Source organism: Bactrocera dorsalis, chromosome 1 (assembly GCF_023373825.1).
Source record: "Bactrocera dorsalis isolate Fly_Bdor chromosome 1, ASM2337382v1, whole genome shotgun sequence".
NCBI lineage: Eukaryota > Metazoa > Arthropoda > Insecta > Diptera > Tephritidae > Bactrocera > Bactrocera dorsalis.
The window spans coordinates 34318502-34346077 of record NC_064303.1 but is presented as its reverse complement, the minus strand read 5'-3'; the positions used below and the strand labels follow the sequence as shown (position 1 = coordinate 34346077).

At 33.0% G+C, this 27576-nt stretch overlaps 2 protein-coding genes and 1 long non-coding RNA gene across 3 annotated transcripts; 2 read left to right on the top strand and 1 right to left on the bottom strand.

Annotated features, from left to right (window-relative positions):
- Positions 1-2091: 2091 nt before the first annotated feature.
- On the top strand, positions 2092-25412 carry LOC125775704 (uncharacterized). Its single transcript, XR_007421310.1, has 3 exons — positions 2092-2202; positions 2262-2342; positions 24002-25412. It is a non-coding gene; the product is annotated as an uncharacterized LOC125775704 (long non-coding RNA).
- On the top strand, positions 6933-8295 carry LOC125775379 (putative nuclease HARBI1). Its single transcript, XM_049445912.1, has 3 exons — positions 6933-7237; positions 7294-7689; positions 7756-8295. The coding sequence occupies exons 1-3, from the start codon at positions 6992-6994 to the stop codon at positions 8278-8280; spliced, it is 1167 nt and encodes a 388-aa protein (XP_049301869.1). The 5' UTR covers positions 6933-6991; the 3' UTR covers positions 8281-8295.
- A 48-nt stretch (positions 25413-25460) lies between the features above and the next one.
- LOC125775618 (uncharacterized) lies at positions 25461-27289 on the bottom strand. The gene is made up of 2 exons (XM_049446267.1): positions 26688-27289; positions 25461-26631 (listed from the first exon to the last, which is right to left on the bottom strand). The coding sequence occupies exons 1-2, from the start codon at positions 27172-27174 to the stop codon at positions 26192-26194; spliced, it is 927 nt and encodes a 308-aa protein (XP_049302224.1). The 5' UTR covers positions 27175-27289; the 3' UTR covers positions 25461-26191.
- Between the last annotated feature and the right edge of the window lie 287 nt (positions 27290-27576).

The following is a 27576-nucleotide window of genomic DNA, read 5'->3' as shown; positions in this document are numbered from 1 at the left end:
TTGGGTAATTCATTTGACGACAGCGATTTGCAAAAACTTTCAAAATGGTTTGAAAAAAATTATGTGTTTGGTAAAAAGTCACAACCTAAATATTTAACACAATTTTGGTCCGTGTTCGATGACCCTAGATCGAAAGTGTGGAAGCTTGGCATCGCCGCCTTAAAGTCATAGTTGGAAAAAGTCGTTCGACGCTGTTCAAATTGATATCTGACTTACAAAGGGAGCTTATTTATGCTGAAACACAAGTACAAAAAGTAAAAAACGGCGAAAAAATAAAAAATAAACAGAAAATTCAATGAAAAAAAACCAACAAATTACAAGAGTAATGAAAAAAAGATTAGATTTGAGTCATTTAGCGTATTTAAAGCGTATTGCTTCAAACATGACATTAATGTACTTAGTATCTATTTGATCTTTATTTGTTAATAATGTTGTTTTTTGTCTTTCCGATAAACATGTTTGAATTTTGGAATTATTTTGGAGGCTATGTTTTGTTTATGTTATATTATTATGTATGTATAACCAAATTTATATAAAATACACGATTTGGTTCAAATTTTGGGGAAAAAATTTCCAGAATTAATTATGGAAAACGTAAATTCCGGAATTATGAAAAACCAGAATTTTGAAATGCAGCCAAAAAAAGCGAAGGAATTGCGGAATTCCGATTTCCAGAATTTTGTCGACCCAGAATTTTGTTTCCGGAATTTTAATTTTAGAGTTCAGAATTTTAATTTTAGAGTTTTCACCGTTTCCCAGGATTAATATTTGTAGCTTGGCTTAAGAAAAATATTTTATTTAAGTAGAGAAAATAAAATGAAATGGGGAGTTGCCCACGGCAGTTTCCCGTAGTTGCCTACTAAACACCAACCGAATAATTAATTGGCGATCCTGCCAGGAGACACGCAAAACTCCTGTTGGACCAAAACCATAAAAAAAAAACAAAACGCAAACAGATATCGCGAACTCACGAAAAAATCAAATTCCAAAGAAATAAATATAAGTGTGTTAATAACCAAACAAAAACTGAAACAAAGTGAGTGAGAATAAGCAACGAAGTGACAATCGTAGGATAATAAAAACAAGAAATTAAAAAAAATGTGTTTAAATAATTGATTTAAAAATTAATAATTAAAATAATTAATTAAAGCATAATTAATCAACAAAATACAAAAACAGAAATCGCAAAAATAAATATAATTTCAAAAGTATTTAGAACACAGGGTTCTTTGAACTTTGAACTGGGAAACTTTATTTCTCCTTCCTTCACCTTCACAATAAGTTTTGCTATAGCCCGCACACTTCTCGAAATGGACGCCTGATTCATGAGCACGTCAATTTACCTAACTACACATTTCTGGTATGAGCCGTGTCCAAAGAAGTTAAAGGTAGCGACGTTTTTCTATCGTGTGGGGCTAGTTCATCAATCAGGCAACGGCAAATTTCACCAGTTAATCGAAAATTTTGCGCAAAAGTATTCTCACTCAAAGAAAATTGATTGCTATCCTCGCGTAAACATTTTAAATGCCGCGCGCGATTCCTATTCTCACAATTTTCATCTTCGTTTAACAATAATAACATATCTTTCATTCTCACAACAAGGTGCACAAACAGATACATATGTACATACATATGATTGTATAAACCTACAAGTAACCAATCCTACATTTTTCACTAACACATACGCAAAAATATACTACAATTTACGCACTTGGTACGGGTTGCCCCTAAATATTCTACTACGAATTAGGCACTTGGTTCGGGTTGCCCCCAAGTATTCTGCTACTAATTAGTCACTTGGTACGGGTTGCCCCCAAATATTCTACTACTAAAACGTTCAAATGCCTCAAATCTGATATAGTGTGTTGCCGTGTTAGGTTTTAAAATTTATAACTTTAACAATATTTTTATTAAATATTCAAATATTTTTCGATTATTTAAATTCCTAAATACTAAATTTAATCAGTTTTGTCCAAAATATTAATTATTGTATCAATATATTATTAAATGTTTCCAATTTTATAAAAAAATATGTATATAATATTTGTGTAAAACTATGTATTTCGTGCAACGGTGTAATGTGTCAAATCATTTCAATGCACATTTTTCTAAGCTTAAGAAGCTCACAAAAATTGCAATAGTAATTTTTAGTTTGGTTTTTAAAGGAAATTAAAACATTTTTCAAAGAGATATTCAGCGTATGTAAGTATAGTAACATTAATTAATTAATTTGTTAATATTTGTTGTTTGATTTCGTATAGGATGCCTTGCAGAAAGTGTGTTGCTGGTTGCAGTTTGGAGGTGCCGCTGTATCCCTTCCCATCAGAAGGGGAAATGTCCAGGTGAGTTTTATGTATAAAAATAATATAATTATGTACATAATATTATCGTATGTATATAAATATGTACGTAATATAAATAAGTGAACAAGATGTGTCCTAAACTGTGATTTTATAAAAAAGTGAAGTTTTAAAATCGTGTTAAATGTTAAAAAATTAATTTAAAAGTATGGCACAATGAAAGTCCTCCTGATTAAAAAATATATAGGGTTATAGGGACCGCAAACGCCTAGTTTACGAAATATTCGACCTTAAAGTTCGAATATTCGCCAAATTGGACCAATTCAAGAAGCTATTTCACCAAATTAAACGCACTTTATTCACATTTTTCACTTCAAATTAATTAAATTACACTATAAACTTAATATAATATTATATAATAATATGACGTAATTAAGTGTAAAGTATATGAGTACAGTACGAAAACTCAAATTTTGTTTCATTATGAGTGCATGATAACCATCAAATATAACCACTTTAAGTGCCCTGGACACGATCAAATAATTGCGTCAAACAGTGCATATGTGTTAGTGATGTTCAATCGTGTGTTGCCCGCAAACGTTCAAATTAACACGTCAAACATCAGTTTATTTTTGATCTTGTAGCGAACGGTCGTCATGTCATCGTCGGATGATGATTATCTTTTATTGGCATGTGCTGCAATTCTTATGAAAAAAAAAAAATGAAAAATTTTATTATTTTAATTTATTTGATTTGTTTTGATTTTATTTTATTTTAGTTTATTTATTTTATTTTATTTTATTTTATTTATTTTATTTTATTTATTTTATTTATTTTATTTATTTTATTTTATTTGATTTGATTTTACTTTAATTATTTTATTATTGTAATTTATTTGATTTGATTTTATTATATTTTATTTTATTTTATTTGATTTTACTTTAATTATTTTATTATTTTAATTTATTTGATTTGATTTTATTTATTTTAAAATTTTACGCTTATTTCACTTAACTTTTTTCTTCTTCACTTCACTCTTTTTCGCTTCACTTCACTTTTCCGCAAGTATGTCTGTCCTCTTCGCTTGAAGTCTTCACTGCAAATGAGTCATGCTTGTCAAACATGAGTGGAGACGATCAAATTATCGTCCGTCAAATAGAAATATCAAAAATTTTTGATTTTCATCAAACAGAGCCGACAACAAGTCGGTGTAGCGTACGTGTAGCCAACGAGAGCCGACGACACCAACACAATTAAAGTGTTTGACGCAATTATTTGATCGTCTCCAGGGGACTTTATACCCAAAACTCATATTTCAAATATAAAAATATAAATATCGTCACCTAAAATACAAAACAATGTATAATCAAAAATAAATGGAAATCGCTGACAGATATAAAATCAAAATTTATCCATTTTATAACGAAAACTTAAATTTTGTTTCTAATATTGTATTGTAGTTGTGATATTTTTGATGCAACTGTTTATTTTTAAATTGTTAGTTTACTAGTTTAGTTAATGTACGTATTTTTTGTTTAATTTCAATTAGGCGGCACGAATGGATCAAGCTGTTGGACGTAAGAAATCCAACGGCTAAATATTTATTTGCGTGTCAAAGACATTTTTCATTAAAGATGAGGAAGGGACGGCTTATCTCCAGATCAGCTACACCAGATTTAAATTTAAGAGTAGTATCACCTGCAGTTAGAGTAAATAAGGCAATAGGTTGTAGTGGACAAGTAGGTAGTGTATTTGACCAACACGAACAAGCTATTATAGAATTAGGTAGTGCAGATTTTAACCCGATGCATCTTAGCACTTCTCCAATTAGAATTGTCTCGACTTCAAACACTAATATGTTTGAAGTTGAGACTTTGGGTGAATCCCTTCAACCCCTATATAATGAAGATCATACATATTCTTCCTCTTTAGGGAACTCTCAAATAGTTAGCACTTGGGCAAATAGTAGGCAAACGCAAACAGAAAAATATTTAACAGAAGGGACACCTAGAAAAAGAATGTATCGGGAGGAGTTAGACAAAAAATCGCAGGAAATAGAATTTTTACGCAATAAGGTGAGAGCTTTAGAGAATAGAATAGAAATTTTAGAAAATAATAAAAATTTGTCTATAGTAGGGCAGGAAGAAAATAGACAAATTTCAGAGCTATGCGGCAAACTTCCTCCACATCTTGCGATATGTGTGAGAAATTGTTTAAAAAATGCACCCCGTACTTCGAAGGGTTATAGATATGATAGGGAATTAAAAACATTAGCTCTGGCTGTAAAATTTGTATCAGCTATTGCGTTCAGGTATTTACAGCCCATTTTTAATTGGCCATCGGAAGTGACCCTCGAACAATTTGTTCAGGGTTGGCCACGTAACCCTAGGTGCAATTTAGCAGCATTAAAGCCCTAGAGTTGAGAAGCTGTGGTTACACTGACGCACAGAGATATGTTTCGATATGCTGTGACGAAATGTCTCTGAAAATTCACCTTCAGTATGAAAGAAATGGGGACTGGATTATTGGGTTGGAGGATTACGGTGATGAAAATCGTACCTCTCGAGTAGCTTCTAGTGTTTTAACACTTTTTGTCCAAGGTATTGATATCGATATATGAAAAATATGTCACAAAGCACCCCACGCTTTTCTCACAATAATGCAGGAATTTTTCCTTCATTATTATTGTTAGTTTATACAAAGAATTATTATTCACTTTTTAGTTTGATATGCTTTAAAAGCGTTTTTTTTAGTTTTTTTAAACTATATTTATTCTTAATTTTTTAGTTTTTCTTCTATAAGATTTGCCAATATTGTGAAATATAAGCGAATATAACTTAAATCGTATTCTCCGCCATTAGATTCGGTGACAATTTTTAAAAAGGTCACATCGACGTGACAGCCAAAGTTAAAAAAAGGAGTTTTCTACTACAGTTGCTTCTCGGAGGCATTTTGAAAACTAGTATCTGAATTTTTTTTTACTACAAAAATTTTATTATAAGTATTAATTTTTTTATTACCTAAAAGTCACATGTTTTGCATTATTAATTTGATATTAATTCTTCTGGTGCGCGGTTATAACGGGTGATTTTTTTGAGGTTAGGATTTTCATGCATTAGTATTTGACAGATCACGTGGGATTTCAGACATGGTGTCAAAGAGAAAGATGCTCAGTATGCTTTGACATTTCATCATGAATAGACTTACTAACGAGCAACGCTTGCAAATCATTGAATTTTATTACCAAAATCAGTGTTCGGTTTTTTTTTTTTTTCGGACAAATTTTGTTCAGCGATGAGGCTCATTTCTGGTTGAATGGCTACGTAAATAAGCAAAATTGCCGCATTTGGGGTGAAGAGCAACCAGAAGCCGTTCAAGAACTGCCCATGCATCCCGAAAAATGCACTGTTTGGTGTGGTTTGTACGCTGGTGGAATCATTGGACCGTATTTTTTCAAAGATGCTGTTGGACGCAACGTTACGGTGAATGGCGATCGCTATCGTTCGATGCTAACAAACTTTTTGTTGCCAAAAATGGAAGAACTGAACTTGGTTGACATGTGGTTTCAACAAGATGGCGCTACATGCCACACAGCTCGCGATTCTATGGCCATTTTGAGGGAAAACTTCGGACAACAATTCATCTCAAGAAATGGACCCGTAAGTTGGCCACCAAGATCATGCGATTTAACGCCTTTAGACTATTTTTTGTGGGGCTACGTCAAGTCTAAAGTCTACAGAAATAAGCCAGCAACTATTCCAGCTTTGGAAGACAACATTTCCGAAGAAATTCGGGCTATTCCGGCCGAAATGCTCGAAAAAGTTGCCCAAAATTGGACTTTCCGAATGGACCACCTAAGACGCAGCCGCGGTCAACATTTAAATGAAATTATCTTCAAAAAGTAAATGTCATGAACCAATCTAACGTTTCAAATAAAGAACCGATGAGATTTTGCAAATTTTATGCGTTTTTTTTTAAAAAAAAGTTATCAAGCTTTTAAAAAATCACCCTTTACTTATATATGTACTGCTTAAACTTACTGTCGCCTTCCTACAGTGTCTCTCAAATATTCTAAGTTTCAGTACCACATAAAAAAGTTACAAACATACATACATACATACGCCTTCCTACAGTGTCGCTCAAATATTCTACGTTTCAGTACCACTTAAAAAAGTTACAAACATACATACATACATACAAGTGAAGCTAATAAAAGCGTATTAAAAAAAGTAAAGTCGTTGTAAATGGGCGTCCAGTTGAATGGTCGGATATCGTTCATATATATGAAAATGGTACCCCAAACGACATTAGTTGCACCCATAAATTGACCTCGGCACACATAGCCCCTAAACCCTTTCAAAAAATGAGCGTGCAATTAGCTTCTCAAGCTTTTAGTCATTCTGTTGCAAGTGCTATGTTCGCCATTTATAGCTCCGGGAAACTTAATACTTCTAAGTCTCCATCTTATATTAACACAGCCGAGTTTGTCCTTTTTTTTGATAAATTATTCAATATTTTTAATAGTAGTGGCTGACTTCATAAACGCAGTTTGCAATGCAACACTGCAAACAGATGCGATACCGATGCAAAGCAACACTGCATGGTAACACTGATTTGTCAAATAATGCAATGACATTTATTAACGTTTGTGAACGCAATATTGCTTTGTCGTGTTTCTTTGTGTGGTAAAAATGAATCTTGAGCAATTGTGCACTTTTGTTTTTGAAAACGCCCTAGAATTGGGCGAAAAAAGAAATTCAAGTAACGTGGTGTTCATTAAAAAAATATTAAATAAGCGAAAGCGCCGGCGTGTTTTTTTAACCGGTGGTGGCCCAAAAAAGAAAATTCCAAAAACGTCCAACTTCTGCAAAACGATAAAATGTATGCAGGATGACGTTTTTTATGCTCATTTTCGTATGAAAAAGAGCACATTCAAGGTATTTATTTTTTAATTTATGTTTAATATAAAATAATTAACATATATGGTTTAAAGAATTTGCAGACCATGTTAATGCCGTGGTGGCCTTCGCGCACAACTGGACGAATTGGAATTTCTTTGGAAAAGGCTTTGCAAATTGCAATTTGGAAGCTGAGCAATAATTGTTCTTTTAGAGATGTCAGCGATCGTTTTGGAGTAGCTGTTGGTCTCGCATATAAAGTCTTTGTAAAAATAATAAAGATGATCTGCCGTTTAAAGAAAGACGTCATCAAATTTCCAAGAAGTGAAGCTGAACAAAAGCAAACCAGCGAAGCATTTTCAACTCTACGTTTCAATCCTTTTCCTTTTGTACTCGGGTGCGTCGATGGTACACATATTCCCATTTCGCAGCCAATCAGAGATGAAATCAGTTACCGGAATCGAAAGGGGACGTACTCAATCATTGCTCAAGTAAATATTTCTTTTGTTTTATGAAAAAATTATTATTTTTAAATTTTGGTTAACATTTTTTGCCAGGCTATTGTCGACAGCCGTATGAAATTCATAGATGTGTTCATAGGGTGTCCGGGAGCATGCCATGATGCTTCAATTTGGCAAATGAGCCCTATCAAGAAGGCCATAATTAACAAAGAAATAAATATTTATCCCAACTACCATTTTTTGGGCGATGGAGGTTATCCTTTGGAGATGTGTGTTATGGTTCCTTATCGCGATAATGGATTCCTGACACCAATGCAATCGAAGTACAATGCAATTTTAAGTTCAACTCGGGTTGTTGTAGAACAGGCATTTGGCGTTTTGAAGAAGAAATTTAGAATTCTAAAGTATATCGAAGTTCAAAATCCAAGTTTGCCAAAATTAATAACAATGGCTTGTATGATTATTCACAATATTATTATTATAAATGAAGGGAACAACGCCGATGATTTAATCGCAGAAACAAATGCCATCACTTCTGAAACACTCGAGGAAGTCACTTTACCAGGACAAAGAGAGGCAAAAGCAAAGAGAGATGCATTGGCAACTTTGTTATCAGCCTAATGCATCTCTCTTTGCTTTTGCTTTTTCAATTAAAAATACTTTTTATAAATAATACTTTTTTATTATATCGCTTTTTCATGAGATCAATTACAAAAATAAATACATATGTATTTTGTTTGTATTCTATTTTGTTTGTATTTATCTAAAAAGATTTTAATCTGTTAAGGTGAACAAGAAATGGAAAACTTATTGAGACCTGTCTACAATTCTCTGAAATAAGGCACGGATTTCCTTCAGCTCAGCTACTTTCTCCTTCTCCACCGCAATTTTTTCTGCTTCGATGTCCAAGAGTTTTTTCATCACTTTGGCATCTGCCTCAGACTCTTTACTTAAAAACTCCAGAACTTCGCATCGTTTTCGTTTTATAGCAAACCTTTGAGTAGTGTTTTCTGAAGGTGTAGCATCTAAGTTCATTGGCGCGTGGGAATCGGTGGGTGTCAATGGGCTATCGCTAGTCAAATCTTCCACCAAGGATTCTACAGAACTTTCAAGCATTTCACTGGGCACCTGAACGCTACTACGGCTGCCAAACACCTCATCCATGACATCGAAAAATTCCCAGTTCGTGGAACTCTCGCCAGATGTGTTATTGCGTTTCTTAATTCTTTTGTATGTGCCCATTAGATTTATAAAACATCTGGTTGCTTCTCCTTTTCTTTTTTTTGGCACAAAAATCCGGTTCATGGCGTAGACGCACTTCCAAAAGGAGCTTTTTCCTTTCATGGCTCCACTTCTTTTCACTATAAGAACGAAGAAATCATATAACAGAAAGAAAATGCGAAAAAGTTTTTACTTACGATGTCTCAGCCATTTCAATTACCGCAAAAATCCAAAAAGCATCCAAAATAAAACAGATGCACAAATTTGACAATTGTTGCGCATCAGAAAGGGTTGCCAGGCGATAGTGAACACACGGCAATGCCAAAAATATGCTAATGACGTTTATGAACACTAGGCATTTCAATGTTGCATTGCAAACTGCGTTTATGAAGTCAGCCAGTGTCTTTGGAGCAGTAGGGAATTTTAAAGAACCCTTTTCGGCAACTGCGGAACAATTAAAATTTCTTAAAGAAGCCGAGGAGTTTCTTAACTCCATAAAAGTGTACGATTCTTTCGGTCGCGAAATAACAAACACTTTCAGTTTTATAAAAGGTTGGCTTCTAAATATAAGTAGCTTAAGACGTTTGTGGCGTTTCTGGTCACATAAGGGGTTCACACATTTAATGACTAGAAAACTGACTCAGGATAGACTGGAAAATTTTTTCGGACATATACGCAGAGGGGGGTGGGGGGGATTTGATGTGAGAATAACTCCGCAGCGTTTCTCATATCTTTTCAGACAAGCCTGGGACATAGGATATATCCGTTGTGTAGATAAAGGGAACTGCGAACTCTTGCCAGTTGACCAGTGTGAGTCATTTTCTAATAGCTCCCTCGAAAGCGCCTGCAACGACGCTTTGGTTCAAAATACCTCTTGGCAAACTTTTCAAAGTTTACCAAGACCTACCAATTCTACCTCATTTCAAAATATACAAATCGAGGTAAATGTGGACGTAGATGAAAGTAGCTTTCTACATAAAAATGCTTTTGTGTATTTTTGCGGTTATTTTTACTATAAATATTTTAAACAACATAATTGTTTAATGCCCTTGCCAAGATTTGATGGTGGTATTACTGAAGAAGATTTTTTCCCCACTTCAGAAAAGCAATATAGTAATTGCCAAATAGTAAAACCACCCCTTGAATTTATAGATTTTCTATCAAAAATCGGAGATATTTATACACAACATTTTGATTCTACTTGCCATAGGATCGGGTTTTCCCAAATATTATTGGAAAAAATGGTTAACGTAGAACCGTACTATTGTTGTGAAAATTGTATTTCTGATATTATAAAATGTCTATTCATTAGAATTAGAACATATTTCCTAGTAAATGCTTTTAATAAAAACCTAAAACAAAGTGATTTCAAAAACGTAAAGTTCTTGTGTGTTACACATAAATAGTAATCACGTCCGTTTGTTTGTTTATATGAGTCGGAATTTATTTGTATATATGTATGTCTGTCAGTCTGAATTATTTTATATTTGTCAAAAAGTTTATCTGTCGAAGGCCGCATTTCCATAGTTACCTTGATCTGTGATTTTGAAATGAGAATTTTAGCGATTAGGTTTGTACGCTTATTATCTATGTATATTTATACTTTCGCAACAAAGTTGCTAAAGAGAGTATTATAGTTTTGTTCACATAACGGTTGTTTGTAAGTCCTAAAACTAAAAGAGTCAGATATAGGGTTATATATACCAAAGTGATCAGGGTGACGAGTAGAGTTGAAATCCGGATGTCTGTCTGTCCATCCGTCCGTCTGTCCGTCCGTCCGTGCAAGCTGTAACTTGAGTAAAAATTGAGATATCATGTTGAAACTTGGACCACGTATTTCTTGGCTCCATAGAAAAGTTAAGTTCGAAGATGGGCAAAATCGGCCCACTGCCACGCCCACAAAATGGCGTAAACCGAAAACCTATAAAGTGTCATAACTAAGCCATACATAAAGATATTAGAATGAAATTTAGCACAAAGGATCACATTAGGGAGGGGCATATTTGGTCGTAATTTTTTTGGAAAAGTGGGCGTGGCCCCGCCCCCTAAACAGTTTTTTGTACATATCTCGGAAACTACTATAGCTATGTCAACCAAACTCTACAGAAATCGGATAATAACCACGCCCACCTCCCATACAAAGATTATGTTGAAAATCACTAAGAGTGCGTTAACCGACTAACAAAAAACGTCAGAAACACTAAATTTTACGGAAGAAATGGCAGAAGGAAGCTGCACCCAGGCTTTTTTTAAAAATTGAAAATGGGCGTGGCGTCGCCCACTTATGGACCAAAAACCATATCTCAGGAACTACTCGACCAATTCAATGAAATTCGGTATATAATATTTCCTTAACACCCTGATGACATACACGAAATATGGGTGAAATCAGTTCACAACCACGCCTTCTTCCAATATAACGCTATTTTGAATTCCATCTGATGCCTTCTCTTTATAATATACACATTAGGAACAAATGATGATAGCGGAATAAAACTTTACACATACATATATATAACTTTTCAAGGTCCCTTATATCGAACACGAAGAACTCAGTGCCTAACCTAACCTAACCTAACCTAATTTACCACCGAAAATATCGGTAAATCTCTCAGAATTTAATTCTAATTAATTTTACAGCAAAATAAAAAAATATGTAAATGACGGATAATGAAATCTCGATTATCACTTTATCATGCGGGAGTATAAAATGTTCGGTGACACCCGAACTTAGCCCTTCCTTACTTGTTTTTTTTTTGTTTTTTAAGTGTTTTCGTGTACCAGGTATAGGACCCTTCTTTCCACCACTATTCCTTTGATAGGGTTTTTAATAAGTATTTCGCTGTGGGTGATTTAGAATATTTTGTAAATATTATTTATTACTTAGTACATTGTTTTGAATATTATTGTTGTTGTTCCTGAATTGTACCTGATTTTTTATATTAATTTTTGTTTTTGTTAAACTTAACACAAGTTGATTGTTTTGACTTGTATTGTTAATGTATACATACAATGGAATTGTACCTAATTTTTTTATATTTATTTTGGTTTTTGTTAAATAGTTTCTAGTTGATTGTTTTGACATATATTTTCAATGTTATATTTTTTATAATAAGTAGATTGTAAACTGTATATATAAAAAAAATGAAAATAGGCCTCCTGGGGAACCGAACACCCAAAAAAGATCGGTAACGCGCCTGCATTGCAACCTCAGAGGTGGTGAGGAAGAGCAATAAATATCCAATAAACTTTCGTTTCAAAAATATTCTTGAAGGTTTTCAATAATGTTTTCCGTTACAAATATTTTTTCACAAAGAAGTTGATCGACTACATTCTTTTAATTACATCTCTGTGCCTAAAAAAGGCAGATTTCGATCAGGTGATCTCAGCTGTGAAAAATTCTTGGAAAACAGCTGATTCTTTGGTTACTTGTAGGTTTATACTTTTGACGTTGTTCCAACGATGATGAGACCGCTATTTTCCATACACGGAAGAGTAGAAGGGCAAATTGTTCCGCTGGTATTCTGTCTTATGACCAAAAAATCGAAGTCAATGTATATTTCTTTTTTTGTTGAGTTGGAGAACGTCGCATTGAACTATGGTATCCAACTGAATCCGACGCGTATAATTAGTGATTTCGAAATGGCTATTATTTCTGCAGCAAGGGAGTGTTTCCCATTTGCACGGCAAAGTGGTTGCCTCTTCCACTTCGGGAAAATTATTTGGCGAAAAGTTCAAAAAGAAGGGAAGGCAATAAATTTGCATAACGGCAACTTCCTGCATTTAAGATAAAATGATTATTAAATATTTTCAGGCTAAGCCGCAAATATGGCAGCAGCGAGCAGTTTTCAATCCAAGTACGAATGCTTAAAAGATTAGCACTGGTTCCTCATAGCCAAATCTCAGAGTATTACACAAGTTTGGGTAATTCATTTGACGACAGCGATTTGCAAAAACTTTCTAAATGTTTTGAAAAAAATTATGTGTTTGGTAAAAAGTCACAGCCTAAATATTTAACACAATTTTGGTCCGTGTTCGATGACCCTAGATCGAAAGTGTGGAAGCTTGGCATCGCCGCCTTAAAGTCATAGTTGGAAAAAGTCGTGCGACGCTGTTCACATTGATATCTGACTTACAAAGGGAGCTTATTTATGCTGACACACAAGTACAAAAAGTAAAAAACGGCGAAAAAATAAAAGAAACAGAAAATTCAATGAAAAAACCCAAAAAATTACAAGAGTAATGAAAAATAGATTAGATTTGAGTCATTTAGCGTATTTAAAGCGTATTGCTTCAAACATGACATTAATGTACGTAGTATCTATTTGATCTTTATTTGTTAATAATGTTGTTTTTTGTCTTTCCGATAAACATGTTTGAATTTTGGAATTATTTTGGAGGCTATGTTTTGTTTATGTTATATTATTATGTATGTATAAGCAAATTTATATAAAATACACGATTTGGTTCAAATTTTGGGGAAAAAATTTCCAGAATTAATTATGGAAAACGTAAATTCCGGAATTATGAAAAACCAGAATTTTGAAATGCAGCCAAAAAAAAGCGAAGGAATTGCGGAATTCCGATTTCCAGAATTTTGTCGACCCAGAATTTTAATTCCGGAATTTTAATTTTAGAGTTCAGAATTTTAATTTTAGAGTTTTCACCGTTTCCCAGGATTAATATTTGTAGCTTGGCTTAAGAAAAATATTTTATTTAAGTAGAGAAAATAAAATGAAATGGGGAGTTGCCCACGGCAGTTTCCCGTAGTTGCCTACTAAACACCAACCGAATAATTAATTGGCGATCCTGCCAGGCGACACGTAAAACTCCTGTTGGACCAAAACCATAAAAAAAAAAAAAAAAACGCAAACAGATATCGCGAACTCACGAAAAAATCAAATTCCAAAGAAATAAATATATATATATATATCGCGAACTCACGAAAAAAAAGCCGTGTCCAAAGAAGTTAAAGGTAGCGACGTTTTTCTATCGTGTGGGGCTACTTCATCAATCAGGCAACGGCAAATTTCACCAGTTAATCGAAAATTTTGCGCAAACACTCACTCAAAGAAAATTGATTGCTATCCTGGCGTAAACATTTTAAATGCCGCGCGCGATTCCTATGCTCACAATTTTCATCTTCGTTTAACAATAATAACATATCTTCCATTTTCACAACAAGGTGCAGAAACAGATACATACATATTGTAGTAATAAGTACTATGTGTATGATAATACATCCTTACTTTAAGTTATTCTAATTATACTTATGTTATATATAAAGAAGTAAACCATTGACGGGTTAATTTAAATATACATAAAAGAGTAAACCGTTGAAGGGTTAATGTAGATATATCCCGTTAACTTAAGATTCGTTTTCAGTTATTCATTTGTATTCATGTAAACACATGCTTGGTTGTCATTGTGTTGACATACATATATTCATGTTGCACAAGTTCATGTGTCCATTTTAAAAGATATACATATAAGTAAATACATAGCGTGTAAGCAGAGAAAATTGTATGTATGTTAGAATAAGTATGTGTAACCGTTCTTCGGTGACAAAGCGAAGCACAGCACAGTTTGAGAAATAAAAGCGTAAAGACGTGCCATCCTAAAATATGTAGTTAATTCATAACGAGCACTGTCAAGAGGATTTGACATCTTAACAACTTATTAAGAAAAGACCTTTTTATTTCAGACACAGAATACGAAATGCTTGATAAATTTCAAATTTTGACAAATTATAAATATGTTGAATTTGTCAAGTGCACAGAATAGGGGTGTATTACTGTATTATATATTTATTAATTAAATGGGAAATAATCCCACTAATATTAAGTATGAAAAATTGTTTCGCTGTGAGTATAAACGAGATTAATTATACTATTACTGTATTTATAATTAATTATTATTATATAATTTTTTGTAAAGTGGACAACATATAATTCTAAAATTTTCGAAAATGGCAGTCAATTAACAATTTAGAGAGCGATCTTTTAATTGAAATTAATTTCCTAAATAAAATCGGAGCGACAATTGATATTCAAAATAGGAAATTTATTTATGGGGATAATAAAACAGAGAAAATAAATTTTCTCAATTATTTAATTATACTAAATTCCTTGGGATAAAAAAGTCCTGGCACCCATCAATGATAATACTAGCAAAAATGATACTAAAGGATAGAAAAATCAATGACGCAAATGCCCACAACATTTTAAAAATAAATAATGTTGAAATATCGAATGAACTTGCTCATACGTATAAATATAATCATAAGAAACAAAAGATATCAACATTCCATTACTAAAAGAGGATGTTATTAAAATAAAAAATAAAGCTCATCAAAACGTGAACATGGATTTACCTTTTAGAACAGATATTAAGAAGAAATTAGAACTGAGGATGACAAACCTACATATGTATGTATATGGTCCAAACAATATCCTTATTCTATATCTGCAAATAATTGTGTAAATAAATTAATCGAAAGTTTACTCGTATAAGGGATTATACGACATAGTAAAAAAAAGAAATTGAGACTGGTCATCGAATTTAAAAAAATTAATGAAAAACATTAACCGACAGGTACCCATTGCCTAATCCCGAGGTGCTACTTTTTAATATGGGAGAATCAAAATACTTTTCCACAACAGATTTAGAGTCTGGATTTCATCAGATATCGATGAAAGAAAACGACATACAAAAAAACAGCATTTTCTGTAAATTACGAAAAATATGAATACCTAAGAATGCCATTTGGACTAAAAGAAATGCTCCAAGTATATTTCAGAGAGCAATAAATAATATTTTACATACATAGTACATGTATAGGACAATTTTGTCACGTACATATACACTGGCGGACATAATTATTCACACATCACTGAGTTTACCACAAAAACGGTTGTATCTTTTAAATAATAAAAACTAGGTTATAGTTTCATTCTAAGAAAATCTTTATTCATATCTCTGGTATTTAAAAATAACATTAATTTTAAAAATTAACTTTCCATTTTAAATAAATCTGCAAAAATTGCATTTTACTTCGTTTATGTGAGGGACAAAATTATTCACACAACTCAAAGTCATATCATTTAAATGAAAAAATTTAGCACTAAAATCTAACGGAAGCATTTAGAGAAGTACCGCTATGAACGCTACACTCGAAATTTGTTATTTTACATTGAATTTCCGACATTCGGTATTGTTATTTGTGCAAATAAGTTGTAGATATTGAAAATGGGTCGTAAATTAAAAGAAACTACCGTCGAGGAAAGAAAAATAATTTTAAATTTACATAAACAAAATAAGTCAAGTGCTGAAATTGGTAAACTTGTAAATAGAAGCAGATATACTATTTACAGCATCATAAAGCGCTTTAAAGGAGAAGAAGACCTTCAAAGTCGTGCTCATACCGGCAGACCCCGAATGCTGACCAACGCTGAAGAACGGCAGATTGTAAGAAAAATTAAAAAGAATCCCAAAACTACCTCTACGCAGGTGGCAGCAGAAGTTCGTGAAGAAATTGGGAAACATATTCACGCAAAAACAGTACGCAGGACCTTGCATCGTGCTGGCTACAGTTCACGTATAGCGCGAAAAAAACCTCTCGTCAGCAAGGTTAATAAAAAAAAGAGGGTGGACTTCGCAAAAGCATACAAAGAAAAACCATCTGAGTTCTGGAGCAACATCCTATTTAGCGATGAAAGTAAATTTAATATTTTTCAGTCAGATGGCAGAATACGGGTCTGGAGAAAACCCAATACTGAACTTGAGAAAAATAATACGATAAGTACAGTAAAACACGGGGGTGGGGGGGTCATGGTATGGGGTTGTATGTCAGCGGGTGTTGGAAATCTCGTATTCATTGAAGAAATAATGGATAAAAAAGTTTATTTGAATATACTAAAGAATAACTTAAAAGAAAGCGCGCGAAAGCTAAACCTTGGGGATCACTTTTATTTCCAACAGGACAATGACCCCAAACACACTGCGCATGACGTGCGTATGTGGATCATATACAATGTGCTTCATATTTTTCCGACTCCTCCACAGTCTCCAGACCTAAATCCCATAGAACATTTGTGGGATGAACTCGGTAGGCGTGTGAGTAAGCGAAATATTACCAGCAAATCTCAACTAAAGGAAGTTCTTCAACAAGAATGGCAAAATATAGCGCCCAGTGTGACAAAAAAATTAGTTCACTCTATGCAAAATAGACTTAAAGATGTATTGAAACAAAAGGGTATGCCCACCAAATATTATTTTTTTTATTATATTATAAGTTTCCTTCTTAAACAAAAGTGTGTGAATAATTTTGTCCCTCACATAAATGAAGTCATATGCAATTTTTGTAGGTTTTTTTTAAAATAGAATCTTAATTTGTTAAATTATTGTTATTTTTAAATACCAGAGATATGAATAAAGATTTCATTAGAACAAAACTATAACCTAGTTTTTATTATTTAAAAGATACAACCGTTTTTGTGGTAAACTCAGTGATGTGTGAATAATTATGTCCGCCAGTGTATGTATGTTGACGTAGCATATTGAAAAACTCTAAAGGAACATATACATATTTCATTTGAAATATATAGTACAAACCCTCGAAGAATCCCATATGAAAATATCTATAGAAAAATCAAAACTTATAGAAACCGAGGTTGAATTTTTAGAATACGTTGTGTCCCATAAAGTTATTATATAAAAACTGATCCCAAAAAAGTAGAAACAATAAAAATTACTCATATCCCAAGACGTTACGACAACTTAGAGGATTTTTAGGATACTATGTAGGAAAATATGCAACAATAACTAAACCACTAACAAAATACTTAAAGGGAGAAAATGGTAAAATATCGCAGTATATACATAGTATATCCAAAAAAAAAAATTATTAATCTTGATCAAGAAGGAATTTTTGCTTGTAAAACCTTAAAAAGAGCGCTACAAGAACAAGTTGAATTAGCTCAACATAACTTTGAGAAAGAATTAATTTTAACTACTGATCCATCTAATGTTGCTGTAGGTGCAGTTTTATACCAAGAAAGAAGACCAATAACATTTATTTCAAAGACACAAAACTCTACCGAACAAAATTACGCAACAAACGAAAAAGAATTATTCGCCATAGTTTGGACATTAAAGACATTACGCCAATATAACGGGTGATTTTTTTGAGGTTAGGATTTTCATGCATTAGTATTTGACAGATCACGTGGGATTTCAGACATGGTGTCAAAGAGAAAGATGCTCAGTATGCTTTGACATTTCATCATGAATAGACTTACTAACGAGCAACGCTTGCAAATCATTGAATTTTATTACCAAAATCAGTGTTCGGTTCGAAATGTGTTTCGCGCTTTACGTCCGACAAATTTTGTTCAGCAATGAGGCTCATTTCTGGTTGAATGGCTACGTAAATAAGCAAAATTGCCGCATTTGGGGTGAAGAGCAACCAGAAGCCGTTCAAGAACTGCCCATGCATCCCGAAAAATGCACTGTTTGGTGTGGTTTGTACGCTGGTGGAATCATTGGACCGTATTTTTTCAAAGATGCTGTTGGACGCAACGTTACGGTGAATGGCGATCGCTATCGTTCGATGCTAACAAACTTTTTGTTGCCAAAAATGGAAGAACTGAACTTGGTTGACATGTGGTTTCAACAAGATGGCGCTACATGCCACACAGCTCGCGATTCTATGGCCATTTTGAGGGAAAACTTCGGACAACAATTAATCTCAAGAAATGGACCCGTAAGTTGGCCACCAAGATCATGCGATTTAACGCCTTTAGACTATTTTTTGTGGGGCTACGTCAAGTCTAAAGTCTACAGAAATAAGCCAGCAACTATTCCAGCTTTGGAAGGCAACATTTCCGAAGAAATTCGGGCTATTCCGGCCGAAGTGCTCGAAAAAGTTGCCCAAAATTGGACTTTCCGAATGGACCACCTAAGACGCAGCCGCGGTCAACATTTAAATGAAATTATCTTCAAAAAGTAAATGTCATGAACCAATCTAACGTTTCAAATAAAGAACCGATGAGATTTTGCAAATTTTATGCGTTTTTTTTTTTTAAAAAGTTATCAAGCTCTTAAAAAATCACCCTTTATTTCTGAAGTCAAAAATTTAGAACTTCACACGGATCAACAACCATCAGCATTTGCAATGTCCGAAAAAATCCGAATGTTTTTTATTAAGGAGTTTCTGGAAAAATAATTTATAAACCAGTAACTACAAATGTAGTTCCTGACGCATTATCAAGACAAGTATTAAGTAATTGAATTAGTTCATGTGAGTCGAGTGACTCAAGTGATTCACCAATAGAAACCCAACATTCCGCAGAAAGTAGCGATGAGTATCAAATTTATAAAACAAACAAAGCTTTGAATCATTTTAAGTAACAGATAGTAATCGATAATGGAGCAAGAATTACTGTCTTAGAGACTATTTCTTCTTTTAATAATAAACGTTTTTTAATTGAAAATGACACACCAGAAAACATAATTGGTATTTTAAAAGAATATAAGAATCCAAAAGTTGTTACAGGAATATTTTGCACACCTGAAGTGCTATATGCAATAAAAAACATTTTGAAGGACATATTTCCCATGATAAAATTTCTACGAGTATATACTAAACTATACCCTAATGATATAAGTATGCAATAAAGAAGATCAAGGAACGATAATTGAGCATACACATAATAGAGCGCATAGAAATTATAGGGAAATTTGGCACAAATTAGGCAGCAATATTATTGGCCTTTAACCCATCTTTACCCATCGTTGCGCAAGCGCAACATTTCGAATTTGTTTTTTTTTATTTCTAAAATAAGGAAATAAATCTATGAAATGTAAGCCAGTCTCAAAAAGAAGAACTAACAGATAGACAACAATTTTTTTTATGGCTTTTCAAATACAAATGCATTTTATTTTTATCATTCAAAAACTGCTAATTGAGTCATCTCGGGATCGATATATTCATCCAATCATAAAAAATATTAATTTAAATAAACCTTTACTTTTTACACTGTACAAAGCTTTAACAATATCTTCTTTGTGATATAAACCCTTTTGGTGGACAAAACTACCTACACGTGTTGTTTATCTTACATTTCTAGGAAACGTTGCGTTTACGCAACCTTGGGAATAACAATAGTCTGTTGTTATTGTTACTCAGCATGCCATTCGTGTTAGAAATGTATTGTCAATAATGGGTTCTCGCTATTCAAGGAGTAGTTCTGTTTTGTTTTTATTATTCAGTTGGTTCTAGAACGTTGAGCTAATAACATAGATAACTTGATACGAGACTCTTTGGTTCGAGAGAGAGCTGTCAAAACTATGCTAATATTATCACATAGTAATTTCTAAAAAACGTTAAGTGAGTGTATACAAATCAGTAAATAATAAGGCGAAATATTATGGCTTGGCAGCGATTACTATCTTCTCAAGAAATTCTGAGTACCTTAGAAGAGGAAGAGGAGAGAGATGCCACTCAAATCGATGCGGTGTACATCCCCCCGACGGTTGACAATCTTACAGACGAGGAAGGCCTAGATGATGACGCGCTAGGTGATTTTGACAATATTGTGTCCACTGATATCGCTGGAACATATGAAATACACACCGATTTACCCTTAGAGCCTGAAAACACGCAAGGTGAGCTCGGTCCTTCAACATCGAAGAAGCCAAGACTGTCAAAGAAGTCCCCAAAATGTGTTCCAGACTGGAAAAAAGAACATCCGACCTATATGAATTGTCCTACAAGTGATGAAACAGTAATGACACAAAATATTGAAGAACGTGTAGGTGGAAAAACACCTTTTGAAGTATTTTCACTATTTTTTAGTGATGAAATTTGGGAACAGATTGTATGTTTCTCGGAAAAATATGCTCGTGACCATAACCGTCATTTATTTATCCTCACGGTAGCAGAACTCAAAAGATTTTTTGGTATATTATTATTGTCTGGCTATCATTCTTTACCAGCAACGAAATTGTACTGGTCAAAAGATGAAGACAAAAATGTATCAATTGTAAGAAATTATATGAGTCGGAACAAATTTTACTCTATAAAGGAAAACATTCATCTATGTGATAATGCGGATCTGGATAAAAATGATAAATTCGCTAAATTGCGTCCTATTTTCGATGTAATGAATCAAAAGAATATGCAGTTTGGGATATTCTCACACAACTTGTCAATTGACGAAGAAATGGTGCCGTATTTTGGACGTCATAGTTGCAAGATGTTCATCAAAGGAAAGCCTGTAAGATTTGGTTTCAAGATATGGTGCTTGTGTAGTTCAAATGGTTATCTGTATCGGTTTATTCCATATGGCGGAAAGGATAGTAACGACAATAGAAATGATTTAGGACTAGGAGAAAAAACTGTTCTGGACCTATTGTCTGTCATTGAAGATCCTCGCAAACATCGCATTTTTTTGATAATTTCTTTTCTTCGCACAAATTATTTTGCATTCTGAAAGAGAAAGGCTATTTTGCCACTGGTACTATTCGAGAAAATAGAACAATGAATAAAACCATGATAAATACGAAAACTCTTCAGAAAAAAGAGAGAGGATCATTTGATTTCAGCTTTGACCAAAAACATGAAGTATTATTAGTTCGATGGAATGACAATTCTGTGGTGACTGTGGCTACTAACAACGCAAAAATCGAACCATTGGTTACGGCAAAACGTTACGATAGAAAAATAAAAAAAATGGTGAATGTGCCACAGCCCCAGGTTATAGCAGATTATAATAAAAATATGGGAGGCGTCGATCTGCATGATAATGGAATTGCCAATTATAGGATTCGAGTAAGAGGGAAAAAGTGGTGGTGGCCACTGTTCATCAATTTGATAGATAGTGTTTTAGTAAACTCGTGGAAGATTTACAATCTAGCAAATGAGCGATCTATGACTCAATTAGAATTTAAATCTTACGTTGCTGTTAGTTTGATGAAAACCGAAGAAGCCCAACTTACAGATAATTCTCACTTTTTGGGTAATTCAAATATAAATTTAGGAAGACCATCCAAAAACGCATTACCTTCCAATATTCGCTTCGATAATATTGGTCATGTCATAGAAGAGCACGAAAATAAACGTCGAAGAAGATGCAGACAGTGTAAAAGTACAACAATTTATATGTGTAAAAAATGTCAAATACATCTTCATGCTGATTGTTTTAAAATATTTCACTCACGCTAATCGCTATAGTATTAGCGTAAGTGAAATATTTTAAATGTATTTTTATGACTTGCTTGTATAATATAAGTTCAGTAATCCCAACGTTGCGTAGGTGCAACATTTCACGGAATGAAAAATAATTAACCAATATTTTTTTTTTTAATAATTTTCTCTTTTTTTATGTATTTTTAAACGTAAGAAACAATAAAACCATAAAATATGCATTAGGGTGATTCAAAAAAAAAAAATTTTGTTGTCTTTTATTGGTACTCGGAAAAATGGGTTCCTAGACACCTCTAAGAAATCCTCTCCAAATATGAGTTTTTAATTGTAACGGGAAGGTCCTCCGCCTAACGGTTTTCTATTTTTTCTTATTATCAGATAGAAAAATTTATATCTCGCTTCCAACTACTTGAAAAAATATCTTGTTAATTAGGTTTTGTAGGAAATTGAATGCTCTAAAATATGGTCTCTTATGATTTTTTCGTAAACCCAACCGTTTAAAAGATATTAACGGTTGAAATTTGACTATTTTTGGAAAAATTCTTTATTTCTTCTTAATTTTATAACTCAATGAAAAAAAATTATTATGAATGATGAAACACATAGTTTTGTAGGAAATTTACTGCTCTATAAAAATGGTCTACTATGATTTTTCGATTAAGTTAAGCGTTTACGAGATATTCATCGTCAAACATCAATGCATATTAGGGTGGATCAAAAAAAAAAAATTTTTTTTTTTCGTTTGGTTCTGTGAAAAACAGGTTCCTAAACACCTCTAAGAAATTCTCTCCAAAAACCTATTCATAATAATTTTTTTTCATTGAGTTATAAAATTAATAAGAAATAAAAAATTTTACCAAAAATAATCAAAGTTCAACTGTTAATATCTTTTAAACGGTTGGGTTTACGAAAAAATCTTAAGATACCATATTTTAGAGCATTCAATTTCCTACAAAACCTAATTAACAAGATATTTTTTCAAGTAGTTGGAAGCGAGATATAAATTTTTCTATCTGATAATAAGAAAAAATAGAAAACCGTTAGGCGGAGGACCTTCCCGTTACAATTAAAAACTCATATTTGGAGAGGATTTCTTAGAGGTGTCTAGGAACCCATTTTTCCGAGTACCAATAAAAAAAAAACAAAAAATTTTTTTTTGAATCACCCTAATATGCATTTATTTTTACCCTTGGGAAATAATCGGTTAATGATAAAACAATTTAACAGTATGCAAAAAATTGTAGCTTATATAATAGTAATAAATATAAACCACATTCGAAACTACATAATTCCAATAGGGAGAACAACTCCATATACATACATAGATATTTTTTCCGCACAAAAGCTTAAATTTCTTACATGTATACTCGTAGAATCATATTCCAAATTTTTAATCGCAAAACATATAGAAGACAAATCAAATTGAGAAGAAAAAGTTTTGGAACTGTTACAAATAAAAAGACTTCCAAAAAAAAAGAAATAGAAGACTACAAAGATGAATGCATCGAATATTTATTTAGAAGTCAAATTAAGATGAATTGTAAATATAAGTATAATAACCAATCAAAAGTAATAGAAATGGATACAAACCATATTAACGTAATCAATGCAAAAAATAAAACCATTTATAATAACTGTAATTCTAACAAATTTACTATCAACGATAATTATTTAATAGGATTTGAAAATTGTAATGTTCAAATTGATAACTTAGTCTATAGACATTGTAAGCCCCTCACAATGAAATTATTACAAAATCCAGTTAAGGTTATTAATATTACAATCACAAAGAATTTAACACTAGAACTACCACACTTTTGTCGAAGCTATTTCTACCAAAACCAGTCAAAATGACTGTTATTTAAAAAATACGTAATAGTAAAGTTTATATAATAGTTTATTTATTTGTTACAGGATTGGTTGCTTACAAAACGAATTTTGTGCTGTGCAGTACGTGGGGCCATGATCCCTAAATGAATATTCTTACATTTCATCACTTAAACAATAATAATAATAATAAGTATCACAAAGAAAATATGATTCGGTTTAAAAAAATTAAAATCAATTATAGTAAATTTAAGTTAATTTTATAGTATAAGGTAAATTATTTGGTATATTTATAAATTTTCACATTTTTTACAAACATAGATTTTCTTTTGAGTGCATTTTGAGCATACAAAATTTTTACAGATATTACAAATGGTGCTAGTTTTATTATTATTACAGTACCCAATTTGACACCATTTGCGTAAACAAAGTAAAGCCTTAGGAGTTGTAGGTACAATAGTTTCTCGTGATTCCATTCCTGGTTTAACATTTTTCTCGGTATTTCCAATATCAAGTTCATCTGCTAATTGAAAAGGAAAATCTGTTCTGGATATCTTTTCACCTGTTGTTTCTCTATATAAGATCCAGGCATTTATGCCCGCTAAGTCTAAAATATTAAAAAATACTTGGAGTGGCCATCTCTTTATCCTGATTTTACGCTATATTTCTTTACCATTTGGTCTGTAATATCTACGCCAAACTTAGTTTTATTATAAAACTCAAGTGTTTCAGGTAATAGCTTGTTACTTTTATGAACTCTGACGGAGTAGTTCTAGTGTTAAGTATGGAGGAAATACATTTTTAAAACATTAAAAATATTGAGAAAATAACAGAACTCAGATGTAAAGCAAAAAAAGTAAAATAATAAATTATCAGCCTTATAATAGTAATACTAATAATCTGTAAATACAAAAAAAATAAGAGCACACAGGTTAAAATGAACATTGAACAAATTTCAAAGAAAAAGCAAGCCCAACCTGTAGATCAAATGATGGAGAGGATCAAGCACTATTCCTCTTTGAATCGGAACGCTTCAATTTAGAGATGGGGGAGTTAATACCACCAGTTCATATTACATGAAAATATCTTTTATTTGTCATAAATATGTAATATAACACTTACGATCCATATGGTCCGTATTGAAACATTATACTTTGCTAACACGGTGCGCCTTAAGTGGTCCCAAGATGTAATTCATAGATTGTAAGATGAATCTTTCTACTTGTAACATATGGTGTATCTCAAGTGGATTGTAGATATATGTACATACTTCTTAGAATGTAAGATTAATATTTGTTTCTAGGCTTAAGAAAAATATTGTATTTAAGAAGAGAAAATAAAATGAAACGGGGAGTTGCCCACGAAACACCAACCGAATAATTAATTTGCATGCCTGGTTTCTCAATCTTCTTGTGTTTCTGGAAGTGGTTCGGTTTCTCCGTTGTGTTGTGACCAATAGGATGTGCCTTTATGGGTTGTGTGGACTAAATTCTGTATAGATCTTTGCTTCTCATACTATGACCACACACTGCGGATTATATCTGCGATTTCCGGGAAGGCCTCTAGTGCTGTTCCTTAGCCTCGGAGGTGGAAATGTTTATGCCTTCACGTGGCAGGGTTGGTTTGGTGGCGTCTGAAGGTGGCACATGTCTGGGCTCGCTTTTCAGCTGCCAGCTTCGCCGTGAAGGGTTCGGAGATGCATCCGAGTGCCCCTCGTCCGACGTATCGCATGACCCGCTCCATGTTATCCAGCCCATAGATACCGCAATCTTAAGTGTTCTCTTGCTGGGATACGTCTAGTAGCAGTTCCCGATATTCGAAATTTCGGGGAAACTTTAGTATACGATCCCACGATTTCAGGGTTAAAAGTGGTATGGTTGGATAGAGCTGATGCTCCAGATTAAGAAAATATATAATTGTTGCCGCCACAAACTTATAGTTTTCGAGATATTTGCATTTAAAGTTGAAAATTTTGCAAATTTTATCTTGCAATTTCTCGATTGCTAGTAATTATTTAATTCATATTATGCACTTACACTTCACTACATTGTTTCTACATATTTTTTTCCAATAATTATTAAGTTATTTGCTTAAAATAAGCATTTTATATTTTACACAATTTTCATATCATGCACAAAAACAAAAGTATTCCTTGTTGACAAATAATAAGTGTTGCCATAATTACACATTCATCAAACGAATAAAAATTAATATAAAAACTCAAACCAAGAGACAAATACCATCTGAAATAAATTTTCCATTGTAATAAAAAAAGTTTTAAGGCTTATATGTATATTTAATTGCATATAATAATTTTACAAAAGGATCGTGATGATTATTTGCAATATTTTTTCTCCAAGTATATTCATAAATTAAATTAGAAAAATCTTCGCTATTATTGTAATTGTTCTTAATAAAAAAACGTTTAATTACTCGCCACTGGGACTCGATGCGTTGAGTATGCGTCCCGTCCTCGGCAACCAACGGATTATCGGGGTCGCTGTGATTAACGCGTCGGTGCTCATACCCGTGACTGGCTAGACAGTCGTATGCCCTCCAGCAATCAGTACATATAATACTGCCTTTTGCCACGTGCTTCTCTATCAAAGGTGTGAGCACCTCAGCAGACCTGACATTGCCGGGACATACCTCCAGCCTAAGGTCGTCACTCCCATCCTCAACCATCCCAAGATCCCAGTGGCCCTCGACTCTCCGCCCTAAAATAAGAAAAGATATATTAATTACATAAAAAAAATTATTTTTTTATTATTACCTTTGCTGTATTTTCTCTTCCCAAATTTGCTTTCGTCTATTTGAACAGTTTTACCAGGACCACCAATTTTACCTACCACTACCTGATGGTCAACCTGGTATAATAATACAGCTTCGCGGCAGTAATTATACCAGTCAAATATTGTAGCGCTAGATAGAACTGGTTCCCTGATAAAACTGTTTTTCCTCACTTCCGCATGTGACCAATGAGATGCATACGCATACATTAGATAAAATACTTGCGGAAGTGGGATTTTGACGTTTTCGAACCAGGTATCGCTCGACCTTGCCAACGCACTTCGGTTTCGACAACCCCCTTTCCGGCATCGGAACACCCCAACACTGCTACTTTTTTTTAACGACAGCGTCATTGGCATTTTATGCGTACGGCAAATTTTGGCTTTTAAAATCAAACCTTGTTCTTCGGCAAAGGAAATACATTTCTCTTTTGTGTCAAATGTTTGGAATATTTTTACAATATTCCACATTGACTTCACTTCCGCCGCTTTAAGCACATTGGGTCGCTTTATAACACCTCGGCTGTTTGACGCTCCGACACAATTTATTTAAATACCTTAAGTTATATTTTTATCAGTTTAAAACTTATATTACTTACCTGATGATTTTGCACGCACTAGCTTTATGCCACCTCGGCTCGTTGACGCTCCGACACAATTTATTAAAATACCTTAAGTTATATTTTTATCAATTTAAAACTTATATTACTTACCTGACGAATTTGTACTCATTTTTTAAAATTCAACTTTTAATAATTATATATGTATTTATATATATTTTAAATTTTATGCTCTTTAAATTTGTATCCTGAATTTATGGCTGCATCCAATCTCGGAATTCAAATGAAATAATTATGAAACTTATTTCAAAAC